Source organism: Fulvia fulva, chromosome 4 (assembly GCF_020509005.1).
Source record: "Fulvia fulva chromosome 4, complete sequence".
Classification (NCBI taxonomy): Eukaryota; Fungi; Ascomycota; class Dothideomycetes; order Mycosphaerellales; family Mycosphaerellaceae; genus Fulvia; species Fulvia fulva.
The window spans coordinates 3,757,882-3,779,063 of record NC_063015.1 but is presented as its reverse complement, the minus strand read 5'-3'; the positions used below and the strand labels follow the sequence as shown (position 1 = coordinate 3,779,063).

Below are 21,182 nucleotides of genomic sequence, written 5' to 3'. Positions count from 1 at the left end.
CAGAAGACGTGACATTCGATGCAGTATGTTCAACGACAAAGAGAAAGAGATCGTGACCTCTCCTTCCATGCGTCAAATCAGGCTGCCGCTAAGCGATATCGATAAGTTATCCTTGCAAGATTCGTTCAGTCTCGAAAATGTCGATGGCAAGACCTATTGTTGACCTCAACACAGCAGAGCAGACGTACATACAGCCATGGCGACCGTCCTCCCTCCACCATCGAAGCGCCAAAAGACTGCAGCTGCAGCACGCGCGCGCGAAGCCATTACACCTCCGCCTGAAATACCGCAGGGAACGCAACGAATTCAGTTTCGAGATGCAGATAGCGGCGATGCACAAGGTCCTGCTGTGGCCGTCTCACTTAGCGATCTCTCGCCAGCAAAGCTTTCGCTACTACTCAATAGTCTACTGGGAAAGACGGATCCAAGCGACCGACTACCCTACCGATTCTACGATCCGTTCGAAGGCAGCGGCGAATTCGACCAGAAAGAGATCATCGCGAGGTACTTGGATGGCAGAAGCAACACAGAAGGCACACTAGACGTACCATGTAGAGCCGAGGCGGTCTTCAAGGTCAAGCCAGTGACAAGATGTTCGGCGAGTATAAGTGGTCATGGAGAGAGCATTCTTGCAACATCGTTCTCGCCCGGCACGAGTTCGAGATTGGCGACTGGTGGTGGTGATAAGACGGCGAGAATCTGGGATTGTGATACAGGTACACCACAACATACGTTGAAGGGGCATACAGGTTGGGTGTTGGCAGTAGCGTGGAGTCCCGATGAGGGTATACTAGCAACGGGTGGCATGGACAACACAGTGAGATTATGGGACCCTGTCAAGGGAACGCCACTAGGAGGGCCGCTGAAAGGTCATACGAAATGGATCACAAGCATTTCCTGGGAGCCATATCACTCAAGAGAGCAAGGTCGACCACGATTGGCAAGCGCATCGAAGGACGCGACTGTGCGGATATGGGATGCTGTTCATGGGCATACAGATATGGCACTGACCGGCCACAAAGATTGTGTGACTTGCGTGAAATGGGGAGGAGCGGGTTACATCTACACTGCGTCGCGAGATCGAACAGTGAAGGTCTGGGATGCAGTAAAGGGTACACTGGTGCACAACCTGAACGCTCACGCACATTGGGTGAACCATTTGGCACTGTCAACAGACTTCGTCCTTCGAACAGGATACTTCGACCACAAAGGTCGTAAAGAGGCGCCAGAAACGGTCGAGGAGAAGAGAAAGAAAGCGAAGCAACGATATGACATTGCTCTGGCCACCTCCGGGGGGATTGAACGACTTGTCAGCGCATCCGACGACATGACCATGTACCTGTGGGAGCCATCGAAGAGCACGAAACCCATACATCGCATGGTTGGGCATCAGAAGCAGATCAATCACGTCACGTTTAGTGGAGATGGTGTTCTGATCGCCAGTGCGGGCTTCGACAATCATGTGAAGTTATGGCAGGCGAAGGATGGCAAGTTCTTGAATACGTTGAGAGGACACGTTGGACCAGTCTACCAGTGCGCGTTCTCGCCCGATAGCAGATTGTTAGTGAGTGGTAGTAAGGATGCAACGCTCAAAACGTGGGATGTGAGGACAGGCAAGCTGGCTGAGAATCTACCTGGACATCAAGATGAAGTGTTCGCGGTTGACTGGGCGCCGGATGGTGAGCGAGTGGGCAGCGGTGGCCAGGACAAGGCAGTGAGGATCTGGAGAAATTAGAACGACGGGTCGTACTTGACGCCGTGCGTGTAAAGACAGCAGATCAGAGTTGGAATCGCGATGTAGAAGTGCAGCGAAACAGCGTGCCTTCCACCTTCAGGAGTTAGTTGAGCATCGGGGAAGGCGCGATCATTGAACTTGCCAAAGCGTGAAGCTGGCTGCCTGGAGCTTGTCTTGACTTCATCTGCTACGTTCCAACTTCTCAACACCTTTGCAAGAGGACGGTCACAATGGATCCACGTCGCCGCCGACCGTCAACGTCGCACACGACAGGGTCGGCTACAAACCAACAAACAACCACCTCCTACCTGACGACCGCCACGGGCAATCAAAGAACATCGTATCAAAAGACTTCATACGAGACACGTCCCACCACTGCCAGCACCAGCACGTCAAATCGTCTTTACGGATACAATGATACCACGACAGCATCAGTGTCGCGCCCTCGCACTGGCCGGCGAAGTACTGGCAGACCAGGCACCGCCGCTACAGCAAGACCACGCACTGGCTACTCCACGCTTGCCGTCGAGAACCAAGAGATCGCTTGCGCTGTTGCCGAATCGCGAGGTGTCTCACCCTCGGTCGGTCTTGCGTTCATCAATCTCGACACCGGTGAAGCTGTCCTGAGCCAGCTGAACGACACGCAGACCTATGTCAAGACGGTGCACAAGCTCATCGTGTACAATCCATCGCACATCTGTATGGTGCAGTCGGCTGCCCATCCGAAGTCGAAATTGTTCTCGGTGCTTGAGGAAGAAGTGCTAAATGGGGATGACATCGAGAGCCAGATCACACTCCTGGATCGGAAGTATTGGAACGAAGGGACTGGTCTTGAATACATTGAACAACTCGCTTTTCATGAAGATGTCGAGTCGATCAAGACTGCCGTCACTGGCAACTACTTCGCAGTGTGCTGCTTTGCTGCAGCACTCAAGTATACTGAGCTGGGGATGGCGAAAACATTCCCTCTGCATTCCCTTCGCATCAAGTATGAGCCAGCTGACGGCTCTATGATGATTGACCTATCCACGATCAAGTCACTGGAGCTTGTGCAGAATCTACAAATGCCGAAGTCTCGTGACTGCCTCTTTGGACTCCTAAACGAGACACAGACGCCCATGGGCATGCGTATGCTCCGAAGCAACATCCTGCAGCCAAACACGGATGCAGAAACGCTGGCCGGCCGATACGATGCGGTTGAAGAACTCAGCACTAAAGAACAGTTGTTCTTCTCTGTTCGGGCGGGCCTGAAACCATTCCTTGACCTGGACAAGATTTTGACTCAGCTCATTCTTGTCCCGATCCAGGAGAGTCTGCCAGACGTGCAGCAAAGCATCAACAATGTCATTATGCTCAAGCACGCTGTTCTATTGGTGAAGCCTGTCTGGGAGGCACTGACGGGTGCACGTTCTCCGATGCTACTGACCATCCAGACCAATTGTGCATCGGAGAACACAGTTACCGTCCAGGAGCTTATCAACAACACGATCAACGAAGATACAACCTACGCCAAGCAACCTCTGGACTTTCGCAACCAGCGCACGTATGCCGTCAAGTCTGGTGTCAACGGTTTGCTCGATGTGGCTCGTCAGACGTATAAGGAGTCAATGACCGATGCTTTGCAGCATATCAGTGACCTTGCTGAGGAACACAACTTGCCTCTGCAGACCAAGTTCGACAACGTGCGCCAATTCTATCTCCGGCTATCAGCAGACGAGCTCCAAGACCGCAATCTACCTGCCATCTTCGTCAACGTGTACCGCAAGAAAGACATCATTGAGTGCCAGACCATGACCCTCGTAAAACTGAGCCAGAAGATCGGTGACGCTCACAACGAAGTCCTCCTCATGAGCGATCAGTCTGTCAGAGACTTGATCGAAAGCGTCCGAGAGCACATGTTCAGCCTCTTCCGGATCTGCGAGAGTATCGCTATGCTCGACATGCTCACTGGCTTTGCCCATCTTGTCTCAATTCAGAATTACGTACGACCCATGATCGGCGAATCACTCGCCATTCGAGCTGGTCGTCATCCTATCCGCGAGAAGATTCACAACACCAAGTTCATCCCAAACGATGTGTACGCCACCGAGCAGACCCGCTTCCAGGTCATCACCGGCTGCAACATGAGTGGCAAGAGCACCTACATCCGTTCAATCGCGCTCATGACCATTATGGCACAGGTTGGTAGCTTCGTGCCAGCCCAATACGCAGCGTTCCCAATCATCCGGCAATTTTTCGCACGGATCTCGCTGGATGACAGTATCGAAGCCAATGTCTCTTCCTTCGCAGCGGAAATGCGGGAGACAGCCTTCATCCTGCGTAACATTGATCCGTCAAGCATGGTCATCATCGACGAGTTGGGTCGAGGCACAAGTACTCGTGATGGCATTGCCATTGCTATCGCCATAGCCGAGGCATTGGTCGAAAGCAAAGCACTCGTCTGGTTCGTCACACACTTTCGCGATCTGGCGCACATCATGTCCGAACGCGCTGGAGTCGTAAGCCTACATCTTGCAGTCGACATGAGCGAGCAAGACCGTATGGAGATGCTGTATCGCGTTGCGGCTGGTATAGTGCAAGAAGAGCACTACGGCCTCAAGCTTGCGAGGGTGGTGCCACTGCCGCGAGATATCATCGAACATGCTGAGCTTGTTTCGATGACTCTAGAGAAGGCGATGCAGAAGAAGAAGCGGGACTCAATCGGTGTAATCAAGGCGAGAAGGAGGAAGCTGCTGCTAAATCTGAAGGAGCATCTTAAGCATGCCAAGAATGGGTCGATGGATGATGAGACGCTGAGGAACTGGTTGAAGGATTTGCAGAAGGAGTTTATTGTGAGGATGACGGCTCTTGATGATGAGCTGAAGCAAGCCACGGAGCGTGGACCAGACGAGGATGGAGGAGAAAGTACGGTTGAAGAGCTCGACGATGTCGACGACAACAGGACGGCATCGCAGGGCAATACTGCAGAGGAGGTGCAGCCGATGCGGTCTTTCATTGACCGCAACGGCCTGGAGCATGTCGACGCCACGACAGATGCAGAGACTGACACTGGACGAAGTGTCTTCGGCGATAGCTCAAATCAGAGGCTCACAACGACATCATAAGAGTGTGTTATGGGGAGCATCTTCGCTCATGGAAAGTAGGCTTTGCTCAGGATCATATGATAGCAAGATATGTATGGACAGCATCAGCATCAGCGTCAGCGTCCCCGACCTCCGTCAGATCTGTCGAAAGCAACAGAGTGCATCTGAGAAGCAGAGCTGACGATTTCTAGTGGAGGCAATTTCCGCGAAACGCTTCGAGCATCACGTATACTTACTGACGTTGCATGTTCATAACACTGCGCTGCGCTGTGCTTCTACTCGGGCGGCCAAGCGATGAAGGTCTGGAGTGTATTCGATAGGTACAGAGCTAGCGGTCGGAGCGAAGGACGAGCATCGCGTCGAGCATTACTGGCATGTGTTCATTTGCACTATCACGTGTCGTGTATTACGAAAGGAAAGCGGCGGAGCATGTGCAGCCACTTGTGATTGCTCGATTAGCATGTGAAGGCGGAATTCTCGACCCAAGTGAAGACATCTGTATGCGTATATATCTGAACATCGCGCGATGTTTCTGCTTCGACGAAAAGTCATTGAAGGTCCAGAAACCAACCCATGGGCATGGAGCTCACAGATTTATGGAGTTGAACATCGCAGACGCCGCGTCTAGCACAGAAGGGTTCAGCCGTTCACATGAAGAACGGAGTCGTACGTTAATTATCTTGGCTTGATGTGGATAATGTTGCGGCATATGAAAGTAACACTTCTGATAAGGATGATGACTTTATAGGGAGCACATGTCGGATTATCGCGCCATGCTACCACCCGAAGAGAACTGCAAAAGGGTGCCAGAGCGCGGTTCACTACCAAAACTTTGCTATCACACTGGAAAATTGCCGCCAGAGAGGCGCGTCGAGCACTGCATTTGCACATTCACTCGTCACTGATAGCTTGTGTAGATCGTTGAAGTGAGGCTAGTAGCATGTGAGAGTCACGCTCGACTGGCACATGCAATCATGAGCCTTGCTGAAGCGCGCCCATACTACGTATCGATCCTAGGGTCCAATAACCATCCAAAGCGTACTCCGCAAGCGCCGAAATAGCCCTTGACTCGAGACTCGACTGCAAAGAGAGCGCGTCGTGCATTGTAGGGCTTCATTCACTCGTGATCGAGAAGCGCAAACCTTCATTTCTCGAGCATGCGCATGTGAGAACCACAATCACAAGCAAAACACCTCTTAGCGCACAGGGCCTCGACCAGGGTCTTTATTGGCCACAAGCCCTCGACTTGACATGTGACAAACGCAATTGTCACATGCCTGCCTCCTTATATTTCTCGGAACTTCCCGAAAACACATAGCAAACAACACCAAACCATGGACCCCCCACCACCACCACCTACCGCTTCGAGCTCCCCACCGTCCACACCAACATCACAATCCTCCACACCCTCCGCCAGCCGCACAGCCCTCGCCCGCAAGAAGAAGGCCATACGCTCCAACTTCGACGCGCAGTATGATCACCTCCTCCAAACGGTGATAAAGAACGACACCGGCTCGACCACTCGAGATTGGCAGCCTACCCAGTCCACTCGAAATCCTAGCTCAAAAGCGTCCGAGGCGGCCTACAAGGGCTGGGTGAGCCGTAGAGGTATCACACCAGCTATCCCCTCACCAGCAGTACCAGTAGCCTTCCCAGCGCCGCAACTACAGCCCTTTCAGCTCCCAATACCAACACCAACACCGCGGGCCCGCGGACTAAGCTACGTCCCCCTACCAGCTGGACATGGAGCCTTGGGTCTTGTCAGAGGCGCAAACCAGCCCATCGGGGCCAATGAGCAGGACCAGAAGCTTTCGGACGAGGCACGTGGGGCGTTGAAGCAGCATTACAAGGCTTACGACCCGCCGGCGGAGAGGCTCAAAGAGCCACACTTGTCATCGAGGCGGAGCAGGAGAGGCAGGCGACCAGCGAGAATGCAGAAGAGAACGAGGATGCCGTGCCGGAGTCGGACGCCAAGTCGGACGCCAAGGAGAGCGAGGAGAGTGGTGTGCCGAACGGGGAGCCAGAGAGGACAGATGCTGTGATGGAGGAAGGCCATGACACCTGATTGATATCTAACGGAGACCATCGCCGGCTGCAGCACGAACCGCCAACAACCCAGAAGAAGTCTGGGAAGGCCGCAAAACGGTGCTGTCGAGCACGCGAAGACGGCCGTGGAGCCATTGACACTACGAGCGATCAGTATTGCATGCAATGAACGAAATATCAACTTTACCGCAGTAGGTCGTGCAGTGTCTTGAAATGTTGTAAGGTACATGTACTTGTCCCCCCTGTTCCTGTCGTCTTGGCCTGCAGTCATGCATGTCAAGCCCCGGTACCGAACGCGCAAACATGCGGAGGGCAAGTGTGGCTGACATGGTTATTCCTGCCGGACCTGCAAACCGTCAGTAATGAGTGTGCGCGAGAAAGGGTACTGAAACACAGCTCGACTGTTGCAGTGACAGTGGAGATGCACTGGTGATGGACCATGGGACTGGGAAAGTATGCTCAAACATCAACGCTTACATGAGCGCGATGCTATTCTGTACGCGTATCAAATCTTTCCAACGCTTTAACGCTGGAGAACCGATTATTACATGCATGCTCTTGCGTTATCTCGTAAACCATGGACCGTGAAGCTTCCAATGTCTTCAATCCCATCCGCGCTGACAGAGGGCATGGGTATGCTCCGCCTACACAATGTTTCTGCCTGCCGTTTCAAACATTACTGCAATTATACCAGACGTCCATTTCCACATTACAAGGCGAGGCCAAAGACTGCAAGGAGACCTGCACCCATGATGCCAGTGCCGTACTGCTGAGCCATGTTGAGGGCGATGGCTGCGCTCGATTCGGTCGCGGAGGCAGCCGGCTCGGAAGCAGATGCAGACTCGGAGCCAGTCTCTTCGCTGGCAGAGCCGGTGCTTGTGGCAGTCATGGTCTCAGAGGCTGAGGATGTGGTTGCGGTAGAGTCGCCGCTGGTAGCGTTCTCACTGCCGCAAGTCACAGACAAGCAACCGGTCTGACCAGGCAAATCCATGGGGTGGTTGGCGACACAGTTCGCTTTCCATTGGGCGCAGATGAAGGACGGGATGGTCTGGTCGTAGTTGGTGATGTTGGGTGTACTGCCGTCAGTGCAGGTGCAGACGTATTCGAGGGTTTCCTAGGCCGGAGGTCAGTAATCACGCTCGAGTCAAAGCCTCTCAGTATTGCATTGATGTGCTTACCTGGTCGCAGGTGTTGGGCTGAGCTTGACCACCGCAGATCTGCGGACAAGAGCTGGTCTGCGCACGGCACCATGACTGACGGAGTGGAACCTCGATCTGGCTGACGTCGATGGTGAGTGGCCCGGAGGTGGAGTAGTTCTGGGCGCTGACGACGATGGAGAGGGCCGTCACGGCGACGAGCAGGGTGGAGCGGAACATGGTGGTTGCTGGTGGTGAGAATGAAACAATGGTTGCTGGGAGGATGGATCTAAAAGGCGCGGACCGCGTCAGTGCAAGGAACAACGACGATGGTCGGTGGTCGTTTGGTGGTGGGTGGTCGATTGGTGATTGGCATTGTGCTTGTCAGACTTACCTTTTGGTTGATTGCAGATAATACTCTTCAGCAATGGATCTCGAGCTGGGGTGGGCTGCTTGTTGTTGATGGCAAGATGCTGTGCGAGGAGGAAGAGCTGTGCGAGGAGCGGGTTTCAGGTTTCGGATTTCGGTGGTGGCAGGCCACTTCTTTATGCATCCATGCTTCCTTCCACATTCTGTGTCCGTGCTTGCACTAGCTTGCCTGCGCCTGCTTGCCTGCTTGCCTGCAGCTGTGGCAACGGGCAGCCGCTGTAGTTTCACCCAGAACCGAGCTGAGTTATCCTTGGCCAGATAAGGCATACATCCATCGCAGTTGACGCTCAAAAGTGCCAATGGCACGGCGCGTAGTTTATCTTCCATCGACACATCAACAGAGATCATCTCACGCTTCGAAAACACATCGTCGTCGAGCAACACGTGCTTGCATGCCGACGTTGCCAAGAGTCGCCAAACAAGCTGGCAAGCAGATGATCATGCTGCACATCTGCCGCGGCGCTCGTCGGTCTAGCCACATCAGGATGCGGCTCTTCAACTGACAACAAGCTCCCGAACTCTGGAAGAACTGGCGGGTCTAGCTCGCCGAGCTCTCGTACTGTACTTCACAGAGCTTCTGCGCTGCTCTTGCGCGACATCCTGCTTCGTGTACCGCTCGTGATGCGTACAATCCTCATCGTCCGTATCTGATCGCGTCTGCTTGCGAGACGGCAACCCACGCAATGGGCAATTGTACCACCCAAGATTTGATCATTTGTACTTTGCCAAAGATTGCGGGCTTGGGACACCCTAGTCAGCAATTTTGATAGCCGTCGATGAAGAGTGGTCCCTTTCGGTGCCAGCCGCCCGAGCATCCGAGTCGGGACGAACAAACGGCTCAGAACTTGCATCAACCTGGATCCGTATCTGTGGCGTTGACCTTGACTTGTGAAGATTATCGCAAAGGTGAATGTAAGTCGAATTGAGCTTTGAGCCGCTCAGATGTGCGACTGCGGAGCGTGCCGAGCTCTGTGACTACCAACCTGAAGGTCAATTGATCCTGCACCAACCACTCAATATATCAGATTTCACAGCAACACATCCAACATGGCGCGCAAATGCATCCTCGCAACAACACAGCTCAACCAGTGGGTTCTCGATTGGGTGAGTGAATCTGAACAATGAGGACGCCCAGCAAAAAAGGTGGACTGGCTGCCGACGCATCATCCCGAGCACATCTCAGACGCCACGGTAGCAATACTGTCACGCAGCAGCGATTGCTTGTCTCCTGGGAGCGAGGCGCGATTGTGTATGGTCACCAAGCAAAAGTCTTCGAGCGCCTCACAAGGGTCGATGAACTCCAGATCTGCAGCACCTTTCCAGCTAGACTGACTCCGAGTTTTACATGTAGGATGGTAATCGTGATCGCATCATCGAAGCGATCCGTCAAGCGAAAGCAGCAGGTACGTACTGATACAAATCACCAGACATCGAGCAATACATCGACCAACAGCCGAGTGCTCGAATGCTCGAAACGCTGCCGGCTCGCTTCACCACCCTCACCATCCTCCAAGACTGTCAGTCGCCTTGTAACTAAAGCTGACACCCATCTTCAGGAGCGACTCTGGTACTTACACCAGAACTGTGCATACCTGGCTATGGACTGCTAGATCACTGGCTGGAGAATGATGTCTACGTCCACTCTTGGGAAATTGCTGCTGCCATCATCTCACACGAAGACTGCCAGGACATTGTTATCGACCTTGGATTACCGGTCCAGCACCGAGGCTGCACATACAATGCAAGACTTATCGCTCTCAATGGGGAGGTGCTGGCTGTGCGACCGAAGCTCGATCTTTGCAACGATGGCAACTTCCGAGAGATGAGATACTTCACCCCATGGCCCAGGCAGAGAGTTGAGGACTATCGTCTACCCCAAGTCATTCAGTCTTTACCGAAAGGACAGCGGACCACGAGGATCGGTGAGGTGCTATTTGAGGCAGAAGACGCGACATTCGCTTCAGAAACATGTGAGGAGCTATGGACGCCAGACTCGCCACACTCATCCTACTCTCTCGCTGGCATCGAGATTGTCCTGAATTCAAGTGGAAGCCATCACGAGCTGCGCAAACTCGACACTCGGGTCAACCTCATCAGAGAAGCCACAGCAAAGACTGGCGGAGTCTACATGTACTCGAACCAGAAGGGTTGCGATGGCGACAGACTGTATTACGATGGCTGTGCACTGATTATGAACTCCGGTCAGGTGGTAGCCCAGGGAGCGCAGTTTTCGTTGCGCGATGTTGAAGTACAGACTGCAGTTGTAGACCTCGATGAGATCTGGCCATATCGGACATCGAGAAGTCGAGGCATGCAAGCGAACAACCCGGAGCTGCACAAGCTCGAAAGAATCCAGGTTCCTTTCAGCCTCTGTTCAAGCACATTGGACTTCACAGAGCCACCAACACCCGCAAGAGAGCCGCGATACCATCTGCCGGAGGAAGAGATTGCTCTGGGACCAGCGTGTTGGCTGTGGGATTATCTTCGACGTTCGAGCGCTGCCGGATTGCTGGTACCTCTCAGTGGTGGCATTGATAGCTGTGCTACTGCCACCATCGTTTTCAGCATGTGCAGACTGGTCATTTCAGAGATCGCGAAGGGAAACCAAGACGTGATCAAGGACGCTGAGCGACTTGCTGGTTCCGACCCAACAGCTCTTTCTGCACAACAATTCTGCAACAAAGTCTTCAGCACCGTATTCATGGGCATGCAGCAGCAGTCATCTATCGAGACACGGAGTCGTGCCAAGGAGCTCGCTGCAGCGATAGGAGCACATCATATTGACACAAATATCGATCCGATGGTTCAGTCGCTGCACTCAGTGGTGGCCGGCATTCTCAACTTCGAGCCCAAGTTCAAGGTGCACGGCGGATCGCAAGCAGAGAATCTGGCGTTGCAGAACTTCCAATCTCGCTCACGAATGGTTCTGGCATATGCACTTGGTCAGCTCATCCCCACCTCTCGTGGCGGCGCGGGTGGTCTCCTCATTCTCGGCTCCGCTAACGTCGATGAGTGCCTTCGTGGCTACCTGACCAAGTACGACTGTTCTTCAGCTGACATCAACCCCATTGGCGGCATCTCGAAGACTGACCTCAAGCGCTTCATCAAGTGGGCAGAGACCAACTTCGACCTTCCCATCTTGCAGCAGTTTCTGGACGCCGTGCCAACAGCGGAGCTCGAGCCCATCACCGAGACCTACGTTCAGAGTGATGAGGTCGACATGGGCTTCACATATGACGAGCTATCGATCTTGGGACGTCTGCGCAAGACGTTCAAGCTCGGCTACGTGGGCATGTTCGAGCGTCTCGTGGTCGAGTGGAAGGACAAGATGCAGCCGCGCGACATCTACACGAAAGTGCGCAACTTCATGTACTACTACGCCATCAACCGACACAAGATGACGACCATGACGCCTGGGTTGTACTTGGAGTCGTACACGCCGGATGACAATCGATACGATCTGAGGCCGTTCCTGTATCCGCGGTTCAACTTCGAGCATCGGAAGATCGAGAATATGCTAGACAAGATGGAGAAGGGCGAAGCTGGCAAAACAAACGGCGCGTGAAGTGAAAGAGAGCTGTTTGTTGTGATCTCCACCATGCGCAGGAGACAGATGTCCCTTGCGGTTTATTTGACAAGTGCATAGTCGCACCACGCCACGTAAAGGCAGTGAAACTTTCTTTGCGTGCAACATTCTGGCCCCATTGCATAGACGATAGACTATGGGAAGCGACACGGCTAGGCATATTGGCATATTGGCAAGTGTTTCACACACCGATCAGCTTAGAGAAAGTTCGAACTCAGGCTACTCAGCCACTCGAACCACACCTTGCGTTGCGTCCCTGATCAATCACTCACATAACCAATCACTTCACAGTCGCAAGTATCCTTTCTGAGCAAATGTGCCGCTGATGTGGATGTCATTGATGACCCGAAGCAGGTGTGGTGGCACACCAACCGACTAGATAATTGGTACTGCAAGGTACGATGCAAGGGCAGCAGAATCTCACACGTTGTCAACAGATAGGCTCGTAGGGCCGTTGTCTGGTGTATGCGACTTTCTGGGCGCGGAGCTGCGTGGTTGCGATCCGGGTTTTGGGCACTAACATGCGTACATTGACGCTATGCGCAGGCTACGTCCGCCTGCATGAGCAAACGGGAAGAAGCGTACGAAGGGGAACCTGTTTGTTTGGACGTGTTTCTTGGGTCGAGTGATCCGAGAAGTGAGGCGTGGGTAGTGTAGTGATGGCATTAAGTCATTATTGAGAGGAGAAATTCGTTAGTTAGTAGATTTGCCGTCGAAAATAGGAACACCGTGCGGCTTCTTCCATCCCGTCCGACTTCCAGGTTTGTGTGAAGAAGGAACGGCCGGCCTACTGAGCCACTCAGCGGCCGCCACACAAACGTTCTAGCACGAATCGCGAGCCGACGTCGACAGGGCCCTACCTGCGACCACCGCCGTGCAGCGTGAATCTCACATCGCGACCTTCCACCGCACCTCGTGTCGCCTACATACACCCGCCGTTCGATCATTCTTCTGCTGTCACCACCGCTGCCCGCGTCACCAGCTGCTGCGCATTGGCCGCTCTCCTGCTCTCGCGTCGCACATCCCCGCTGCAATCTGAAATCGGGCGAGAGTGGACGCAGTGCGGCAGTGGAGACAGCCTGCTTAGCGTTGACAGGCCTGCGAGTGTTGCTGGCATCGAGACCACCGCAGACTCGCAGCCGCGCCCATCACCACCGACCGGAACTTTACGGCACGCTCCAGTCACCACTCGATATGCCATGACCGGCGACACACACCACGACATGCGATGGACCACCGCTCAGACACGCCGCCCGTGCTGCTGAGCCCGAACGGGGCAGGACCCGACCTCTACATGGCCGCGCCTGACGATGTTGATGTTGACCCATACCACGGACTTGGTGCTACAGCAGGCGGAGCAGCAGCAGGGGCCCCAGCACTAGAGACTGGACCTTTCAGTGCTGCTGCCAGTCATGCTGCCGCGCGCGCTGCAACAAAACAACTGCGCTCCGCCTCAGGCAGCGCCCTCAACCGGGTACTGCTTCCAACGCCGGGCACCGTCAAAGATATGCGAAATAGGTTCGACCGGAGTGCCGCGGCAGGACCCGGAGCCCAATCGCAACCACCTGCACTCAGCACCAGCAGAGACAGGTACAGACGACCGACCACGGCCAGCAGGAACGCGCAGCGCTCTCCCACAGGCGGCGGCACCAGCGAGGGCGAGACGAGACGCCTGCAGAAACGCATGCCCGACAACAGGCTGCCGCGAAAGTCACCATCGACGTCATTCGAGCTGTCAAACTCTTCATTCTCCTCCGGCACCAGCACTGGCACCATGAAGACATCGCGCAGTCAGCCTCATGCCGCCTTCAGCCCCAAACGCGCCATGTCACCCAGCAAACATCAGTATGCCGGCTCGAGGCCTCTGTTTGGGGAGATCACGGCGGATGGAAAGTGGAATGGCAACTTCGATCTGGGCAACTATGGACCACTGCCGACCTTCCAGAAAGCACCGCGACGTGGCAGCGAGAGCAGTATCGCACTCGGCCATGGACGCAGCCAGTCCCATCAGGGCATCTCATCACCATACCTAACACAGCCACCCAAACAGAAGCTAAGCCACAAGCGGAGTCGAAGCGACATGGACCAGATGAGGCCTCAGGTCATGCCCAGTATGCCCAACCTCAGCGCGCAGATGATGCCCGGGCTGTATCCCACACCACCCGATTCTGTTGATCGTCATGCTCGGTACACGAACTCACCTCCGCCGTCGAGAATACCGGTCAGCAATCGTGGCATGTCAGACGACTCGGGTGCTTCTTCCAATGGCTATTCTCGCCCACCGTCAGTAATGTCCAACCCCGCCGATCGAAGACGACCTGCCAAATCACCGAGTCGGACCCGCCCGACGACCCCTTCGAAAGGTAAAGAAAACAGCAACCCGAACGCTCGAAGTCGATACCATCCTCCGATGCCGTCCACCCCATCAGGCCAAACCCTCTCCGCCAAAATCGTGGCGCCTGTCCCAAAGACTTCTCCTCCACTGCGCTCATCTCGACCCAGGCAGCCTGTGAGCTCGGCGACCACTTCTGCCAGCCGTGCACGAGCGGCTGAGCGATTCCACGGTCCTCTAAACTCGAACAACTCAAGAGATGGCAGAAGACCGAGCGAGCAATGGTTGGGCAAACCCTATGATCCTCCGAGTGAGCGATCGAGACGGACGATACCAGAGCTGAACAACGTGGATTTTGCGGAGAGACGAGAACGAATACAGAGAGCAATATCACAGAGCTTGAAGTCTGCCGAGTCGTCCGAGAGCTTGAAGAGAAGTCAATCACGGAGCAGATCTAGAGGCGCTGCTTCGCGTGCTCCTTCGAGATCGGCTTCCAACGACCATGGGCAAGCTACAAGAGGTGCAGATGCCGACACGCAGCGGGACGGGGATCAAAGGCAAGGCAAAGGTGGGACCTTTGAAATGTCGCGATCGGCGCCGGACGACACGACCGCAAAGCACCAAAGCCATGCACGAACGTTGAGCGTTGACACTGCGGGCTTCGCGGCTCCAAGTGTGGTGAGTCCGGAGCCTCTTACTGGTCACACCGATCGGACGATGTTCGAGGACGAGAGTCCTGTTCATGGCCGGCCCGCAGCGGACCCAGCAACAACTGCCCCTAAACAGGAAGCAGAAGAGCCGCATATGTTTTTGGCACCCGCGACGTATCAATTGCCATCGAAGCCCACGGCGATTGACGTAACGCAGGATGCGCCTGGGCAAGAGGTGCAGAGTCCGAGTGTCTTGGACAATGTCATGCGCATGCGTGAAAGGAGCCCTTCAACGTCCAGTCGGACAGGTACAGAATTTGCAGATGAAAGTGCTTCTGCTGATCGAAGTCCCAGCGACTTGGGTGATGGGTGGACCCTCAGCGGGAATGGCTTGAACGGCGACCAAGGTTCCATCCGAATCATGCTTGATGATGACCCAAATCTCACAGCACATGCGGAGCACTGGTCCAATGATGTCGACCATCACTTTGAAGATGCGCAACAAGGTGACCACTCCAAGACCGATGCGCAAGCAGTGCAACAGTACAACCACGAAGCGTTTACAGCCAATGGCTACATGGAATCCCCCACGGAGGAGACTGAGACATTCCTTGATGACCCTGCGCAGGTAACTCCGCGTAGACTCCCCAACCGTGACGATACCTTGAAGCCCACCGTTTTCAACTACGAGCAAGCACATGGAGAAGACAATCACAACGCAAATGACACAGGCACGTTTGCCAGCGTGCTCGAGTACTACCGTACGACCGGCACAGTCACCGAAGAGATGCTGGAAGAGCTGAACACCCACAATATGGTGGATTTGCAGCGCATCTCTGCCAATGGTGGCTCGAATGCGCATATGATCGAGCGTCTGCTTGACAGCATCATGGGCAACAGGGTGCCGCAAGAGCGAGTCAGTGGCAAGCAGCTGCTGGAGGCGAGCACGTACGAAGTTCCGACTGTGACACCAGACACACCGCCCATGGCGGATGACTTCGAGCCAGGTCATGTGATCGTGTACGGCAGCGATGTGAATACGTCGCACGAGGAAGATGATTTTCAAGCCAAGATTCGTAAGGCAGATGAAGATTGGGCACGTCAGCAGATGGGCGAGGACCCATTCACTCGACATCACCAAGAAGAGGACAAGCCACTTCCACCGCCAAAAGATGCTGGATACACACCTCGATCAAGCAGTGGCCCAGTCAGCACGACTTTCGCATCTGGACTTAGTGAAGGCGGCCTGAGGATATCAACAATTGGTGCACTGGACATGGCAGACATCCAAGCAGCTGGTGATCTCGCTGCGGAACTGACTTCGCCATCTTCGCTGGTAGCTTCGGCATTGCAGACCTCAGCGCCTCCATTGCCGTCGTATGCGCCACCTCCGGTTCCGCCAGACTCGGCATCAAGAATACCATTTGCGCTCCCCGACATGGCTTCTGCTAAAGCATATTCCGATCGAGAATCGAGTGATCTATCACCGCAATATCGTAAGACCAATTGGGGCGCGTCAGAGTCGTCGCGGCCGTCAATCGACAGTCAACGAATGGCGATGCAGCTTCCGGGTTCGCAATCGATGACCTCTTTTGCTACTGGAGAATCGACAAGACAGGCTTCAATTGACACGTGTGGTGACAGCCAATCCCGACTGACGAAGACAACGTCGCCCGGTCCAGAGCAAAAGCGTCTTCTCAAGCGTCGTCACATCATCAAAGAGCTGCTGGATACCGAGAACTCCTATCATCAAGATCTCAAGATTATCGAGGACATCTACAAAGCGACATGCACACCGGAGCTCGTGGCTGCTGAAGATAAGAAGGTCCTGTTTGGCAACTGTGATGAAATCGAACGCTTCGCACTGAGCTTCTACGATGAGTTGCGGAAAGCTGCAACGCAAGTCTATGTGCCCCCAAAGCAGCATCGTTGGCTTAACAAGCGTGGCAGTTTCTCCACTACTCAAAGTGATGGCACGAGTCAGACATCCCAACAGGAAGGCGTGGACGATGAAAAGGACCGTACAACCACGATCGGTCGCACTTTCTTGATGAACCTGGCGCAAATGGAGCAAGTCTATGGAGCATACCTGAGGAACCACGACGCGGCCAACCAGCGGCTGTCGGCGATACAGAACATCATGACTGTCAAGTGTTGGTTGGACGAATGTCACGCGAATGCAAGTGACATCACAGCAGCGTGGGATCTTGATTCACTGCTTGTCAAGCCAACGCAACGAGTGGCCAAGTATCCAATGTTGCTGCAGCAGCTTTTGGAGACCACTCCAGCGGATCACCCCGATCATGAGGATCTTAAAACAGCTGCCAAGGACGCGATCAGCATGTTGACGCGCATTAACGACGCCAAGAAGCGTGCAGATATTGTCGATCAGATCGTGAACCCGAGCAAAACTCGCAAGGAGTCAGACATCCGCAGCGGGTTAGCGAAGGCGTTTGGACGTCGTACTGAGAAGCTCAAGGAGCGTGTTGGAATCGCCGAGGTCTTCCAGGATCCTGAATTCGACGAGCTTGCACACAAGTTCGGCGGTCACTTCATCCGTCTGCAAATATGCATGCGTGACGTCCAGGACTATGTGCACCGAGCTGACAAGGCCATTGAGCTGGTTAACAGCTACGCCACAGGTCTTCAGCTCTTCATTGACCTGAGAACAAATCCGGATACTGTCGCTGTGAGCAAGTGGCGCAGGTATGGTCAGGTCATCCATGAGCTGGCCACGACTGCGTTCAACGAGCACAAGGCCGACATCACAAAGCGTGTGCTTGCACCAATGATACAGTGTATCAAGCTACACGAGGGCCCTCAGAATGCGATCAACAAGCGCAAGCGACGCATTGTGGATTTCGCCAAGTGCAAGTCTGAAGAACGCCGTGGCGTCAAGCCAGACAAGAAGACGGTAGAAGCATCAGATCAATATGTGGCGTTGAATGAGACGCTGAAGATTGATCTGCCAAAGCTCTACAACTTGACGGCGCAGCTGGTCCAGAACACACTGCACTGTTTCCTTGACATCCAGCTCAAGTGGCATAACACGTGGGAGAGGAAGCTGCAACCACTTCTGGATGCTGTTGACATACCGAAGAGCATCCAAGACATCGAGCCGGCCTTCAAGCCAGACTATGCGGAGGTTGAGAAGAGTTTGCATCAGCTGTCGATCTGCAATGGCACATTGAAGATCGAGGCAGCGAACTTCCTGTCACCAACACCGACACCGTACGCCGATGATAGCACATCTCGTCGTCCATCGAACCTTGACAAGCGGACACTTTCGGTCGGCAGTGAGGCGTCAACGGCGCCCAACACAAGGCGTCACAGTGGCATCTACTCGACAGCTACCGATATGATGCCACTCATCCTGAACTTGGATGGTCGCATCCGATCGAACTCGTCGATGTCAAGCCGTACTGCAGTGTCACAGACGCCAGCCTCAACGCAAAGCAATCAACGACCATGGTCCAACCAGCAGACACCTAGCTCTTCTTTCACAACTAGCAGACCTACAACTGCCAACACGCCTGTTATTACTGGCGCCTTTCCCTCGTTCTCACGCCAGAGCTCTGACAACCAACGCGTATCCCGTGGCTCAGACGCCACTTATTTCACGCCTAGGCCTGGCAAGAGCGAGGACAACCACCGATATTCTGGCCTCTTCAACTCCGCACTACCTCCGGAAGTGCAGGTCGCATCACAAGAGACAGCATCTTCGTCCAAAGCGGCACCAGAGGACACCGAGGTCATGTTTGTCTGCGCCAGCTTGTTCGAATTCAGTATCGACAAGACTCGCAAGGAAGCTGGCTACCCGTACCTGCAGTACGTCCAAGGCGAAGTCTTCGATGTCGTCGCGCAGAAAGGCGAGCTGTGGTTGGCGAAGAACCAGGATGATGCTAACAATGAACTTGGCTGGATCTGGGAACAACATTTCATCATTCTTTCAAGCGAGAGCTAATGCTTGTGCGTACTGCACATGCTTCCTCCATTCCTCTTGACGACATGATACCTGGCACCGAATATTGGAGACTGGACGAATGATAATACCACACCGCACCGCACCACCGTACTATCACGATTACTACTATGCGACTACTACATTTTCTTCTGTATTGTCTACGGAATTACAACTACTTTTGTACACAGCTAGCGGAGGCGTTTCAGGGACGAACCGATTGTCAGCGAACAAGCGCCGACCAACGGACAGGCGTTATCATGATGGGACACTCTTTCTTCTTGCTGCTACTTTGGTACTGACGCTGCGCTGCACTCCTATTGGAATAGATGTTATGTGGGAAATAAGGACAAGGGTATACCTCGTTCACGAGATGGGACCGGCTTGAGGGCATACCATGTGTGAAAGATTTGGAGGCACAACAGTCGCAAAGGGAGAAAGCGGCAGGTCGCTGCGTGGAGAAGTAGTATATGTATAGTAGAAAGCAAGGGAGATGCCCTATGGTGTGAGGGAGAAATGAATCTGAAGCTTTCATGATGAACTCGATCGGTGATGCTTCTCAATCCTTGTCTATCTGATGTTACAGATCTATACCTGCCCCCGGCAGATTTCGTACATACTCTGTCTCCACCCTAAAGTACACCCACACCCACCTTCGCACCAGTTCCATAATCTCCAGCAAGAAGATTCCGCCTTCTATACCGTCGAGATACACAAGGTGCAACGAGAGCTTCATGGACCAAGCGAAACGGAAGATCAGGTCAAAGGCGATCACGATGTAGTATATCATCGGCAGTCTGAAGATTCGATGCTGCCGTAGACCTAATGGCTTGTCGGGCTGGGCGTGGTAGGTCTGAGAGAGGAGCGTGAGGTCCCAGTCCATGGTGACGTCCCACCAGAAGGAGTAGAGGGAGTTTATCAAGGCTGCTAGGGTCCTGGGATGGGGGTTAGTCAAACTAAGGACTGCGGATATGGAATGCATGTACATACCAGAAGAATTGATACCCTGGATTGTTCCTCGCGATTGAGCTCAAGATGATGACCGGGAAGGCAGTCGCATACTTCAGCGCGTTGGCTCTCTGACCTTCCTTCAAACACTGGCTCAGTCGAATCATGAACGGCCATGCAATCGCCAAGGGCACAATCGCCTCATGCGCACACAGTCGGTCCGGCTTGTTCGTCGTATGCAGGCCCTTGAAGAACATGCAAAACGTCACAAACACCTCCGAAATAGGCTTCGAATAACTCGTCAACGCATCCGCCAACAACACATCCCCAAACTTCTCCGGCTTAGGCTTCGCAATGCCTCCAATAGAGCACCTTTTCAATCCCTGAAACAGCCTCGCCACACCATTCGAATTCCTCATCCCAAACAACGCCCTCCCAATTCCCACCCTCGGCAGAACCAACACCCCCATCATAGCAAAGAACAACACATTCGGAATCCAATCATACGCAATAACCAACTCCGCCTCTCCCCCCGTAACATTCCAAAACACCACAATCGCAAACATCCATATCCCCGTGAGGACTCCCGCAAGTCGATACGTCGACGTATGCAACGCTGGCTCGCCCTCCCCATCAGGTCGAACAGGGTACCGGATTAGACTGAAGATATCGATGTTTAAGAGCCAGAAGCCGTGCAAGTTTAGACCCCAGAGCCAGAATCCGAGGATCAGTTCGAGTTGGAGGCGGAAGGGGAGGGGCAGGGCCCGGCTGAAGGCATCGGGGCCTTCTGGGCCTTCGGCCGGGGCTGCGGACATGGTTTGAGAGGGGTGCAGGCGGTGGGTGGTGGAGGTGAGGTCTTGATGGAAGGGTGTTGAAGGTTTAGGAGAAGTGGCTTTGGGGGGGAGGGAGTTTGATTGGTTGGAGAGCCGAAGTTGCGGCTTGGAGGGCGCTAGGCAGGGGGAGGGGTGCATTTCTTGGTGTGTGGTTGTTCTTTCCTCTGATCTTCCTGTATGCTGATGCATCACTTGCTTGCTTGATCATCGCTGCCTTGAAGGAAGTGACGGGGCTGATACACAACAGAGGTTCTCACTTTGCTCGATCCTGGGCTTGCAGTTGTGGGCCGCGCAACTGCTCGATGTGCGGACCACGACACGATAGCCATTGCAGTAGGCCAAGCCAAGTGACAAGACAGACTCTTTAGTATTCTCTTGAAGGAGCTTCCTGAAAAGGTGGTATGCCAGTGTCAAGCTTGAAGAGAAGCAACGTGGCAGATCCT

The 21,182-nt window shown here is 54.0% G+C and overlaps 7 protein-coding genes across 7 annotated transcripts; 5 read left to right on the top strand and 2 right to left on the bottom strand.

Moving 5' to 3' along the window:
* Positions 1–196: 196 nt before the first annotated feature.
* Positions 197–1,735, top strand: CLAFUR5_04783 (Ribosome assembly protein 4; the record flags this gene model as incomplete). The annotated part of the gene is made up of 1 exon (XM_047903931.1): positions 197–1,735. One exon carries the CDS (start codon positions 197–199, stop codon positions 1,733–1,735), a length of 1,539 nt encoding a protein of 512 aa, XP_047760320.1.
* Positions 1,736–1,965: 230 nt separating this feature from the next.
* On the top strand, positions 1,966–4,839 carry CLAFUR5_04782 (MutS 4; the record flags this gene model as incomplete). Its single annotated transcript, XM_047903930.1, has 1 exon — positions 1,966–4,839. One exon carries the CDS (start codon positions 1,966–1,968, stop codon positions 4,837–4,839), a length of 2,874 nt encoding a protein of 957 aa, XP_047760321.1.
* A 1,313-nt stretch (positions 4,840–6,152) lies between these two features.
* On the top strand, positions 6,153–6,883 carry CLAFUR5_04781 (uncharacterized protein; the record flags this gene model as incomplete). Its single annotated transcript, XM_047903929.1, has 2 exons — positions 6,153–6,642; positions 6,690–6,883. The coding sequence occupies 2 exons, from the start codon at positions 6,153–6,155 to the stop codon at positions 6,881–6,883; spliced, it is 684 nt and encodes a 227-aa protein (XP_047760318.1).
* Positions 6,884–7,573: 690 nt separating this feature from the next.
* Positions 7,574–8,240, bottom strand: CLAFUR5_04780 (uncharacterized protein; the record flags this gene model as incomplete). The annotated part of the gene is made up of 2 exons (XM_047903928.1): positions 7,574–7,978; positions 8,043–8,240. The coding sequence occupies 2 exons, from the start codon at positions 8,238–8,240 to the stop codon at positions 7,574–7,576; spliced, it is 603 nt and encodes a 200-aa protein (XP_047760319.1).
* A 1,236-nt stretch (positions 8,241–9,476) lies between these two features.
* On the top strand, positions 9,477–11,994 carry CLAFUR5_04779 (Glutamine-dependent NAD(+) synthetase; the record flags this gene model as incomplete). The annotated part of the gene is made up of 4 exons (XM_047903927.1): positions 9,477–9,533; positions 9,781–9,832; positions 9,857–9,946; positions 9,989–11,994. 4 exons carry the CDS (start codon positions 9,477–9,479, stop codon positions 11,992–11,994), a joined length of 2,205 nt encoding a protein of 734 aa, XP_047761255.1.
* A 1,249-nt stretch (positions 11,995–13,243) lies between these two features.
* On the top strand, positions 13,244–18,961 carry CLAFUR5_04778 (Dynamin-binding protein; the record flags this gene model as incomplete). The annotated part of the gene is made up of 1 exon (XM_047903926.1): positions 13,244–18,961. One exon carries the CDS (start codon positions 13,244–13,246, stop codon positions 18,959–18,961), a length of 5,718 nt encoding a protein of 1,905 aa, XP_047761254.1.
* Positions 18,962–19,538: 577 nt separating this feature from the next.
* Positions 19,539–20,721, bottom strand: CLAFUR5_04777 (uncharacterized protein; the record flags this gene model as incomplete). The annotated part of the gene is made up of 2 exons (XM_047903925.1): positions 19,539–19,893; positions 19,949–20,721. 2 exons carry the CDS (start codon positions 20,719–20,721, stop codon positions 19,539–19,541), a joined length of 1,128 nt encoding a protein of 375 aa, XP_047761259.1.
* Positions 20,722–21,182: the final 461 nt, after the last annotated feature.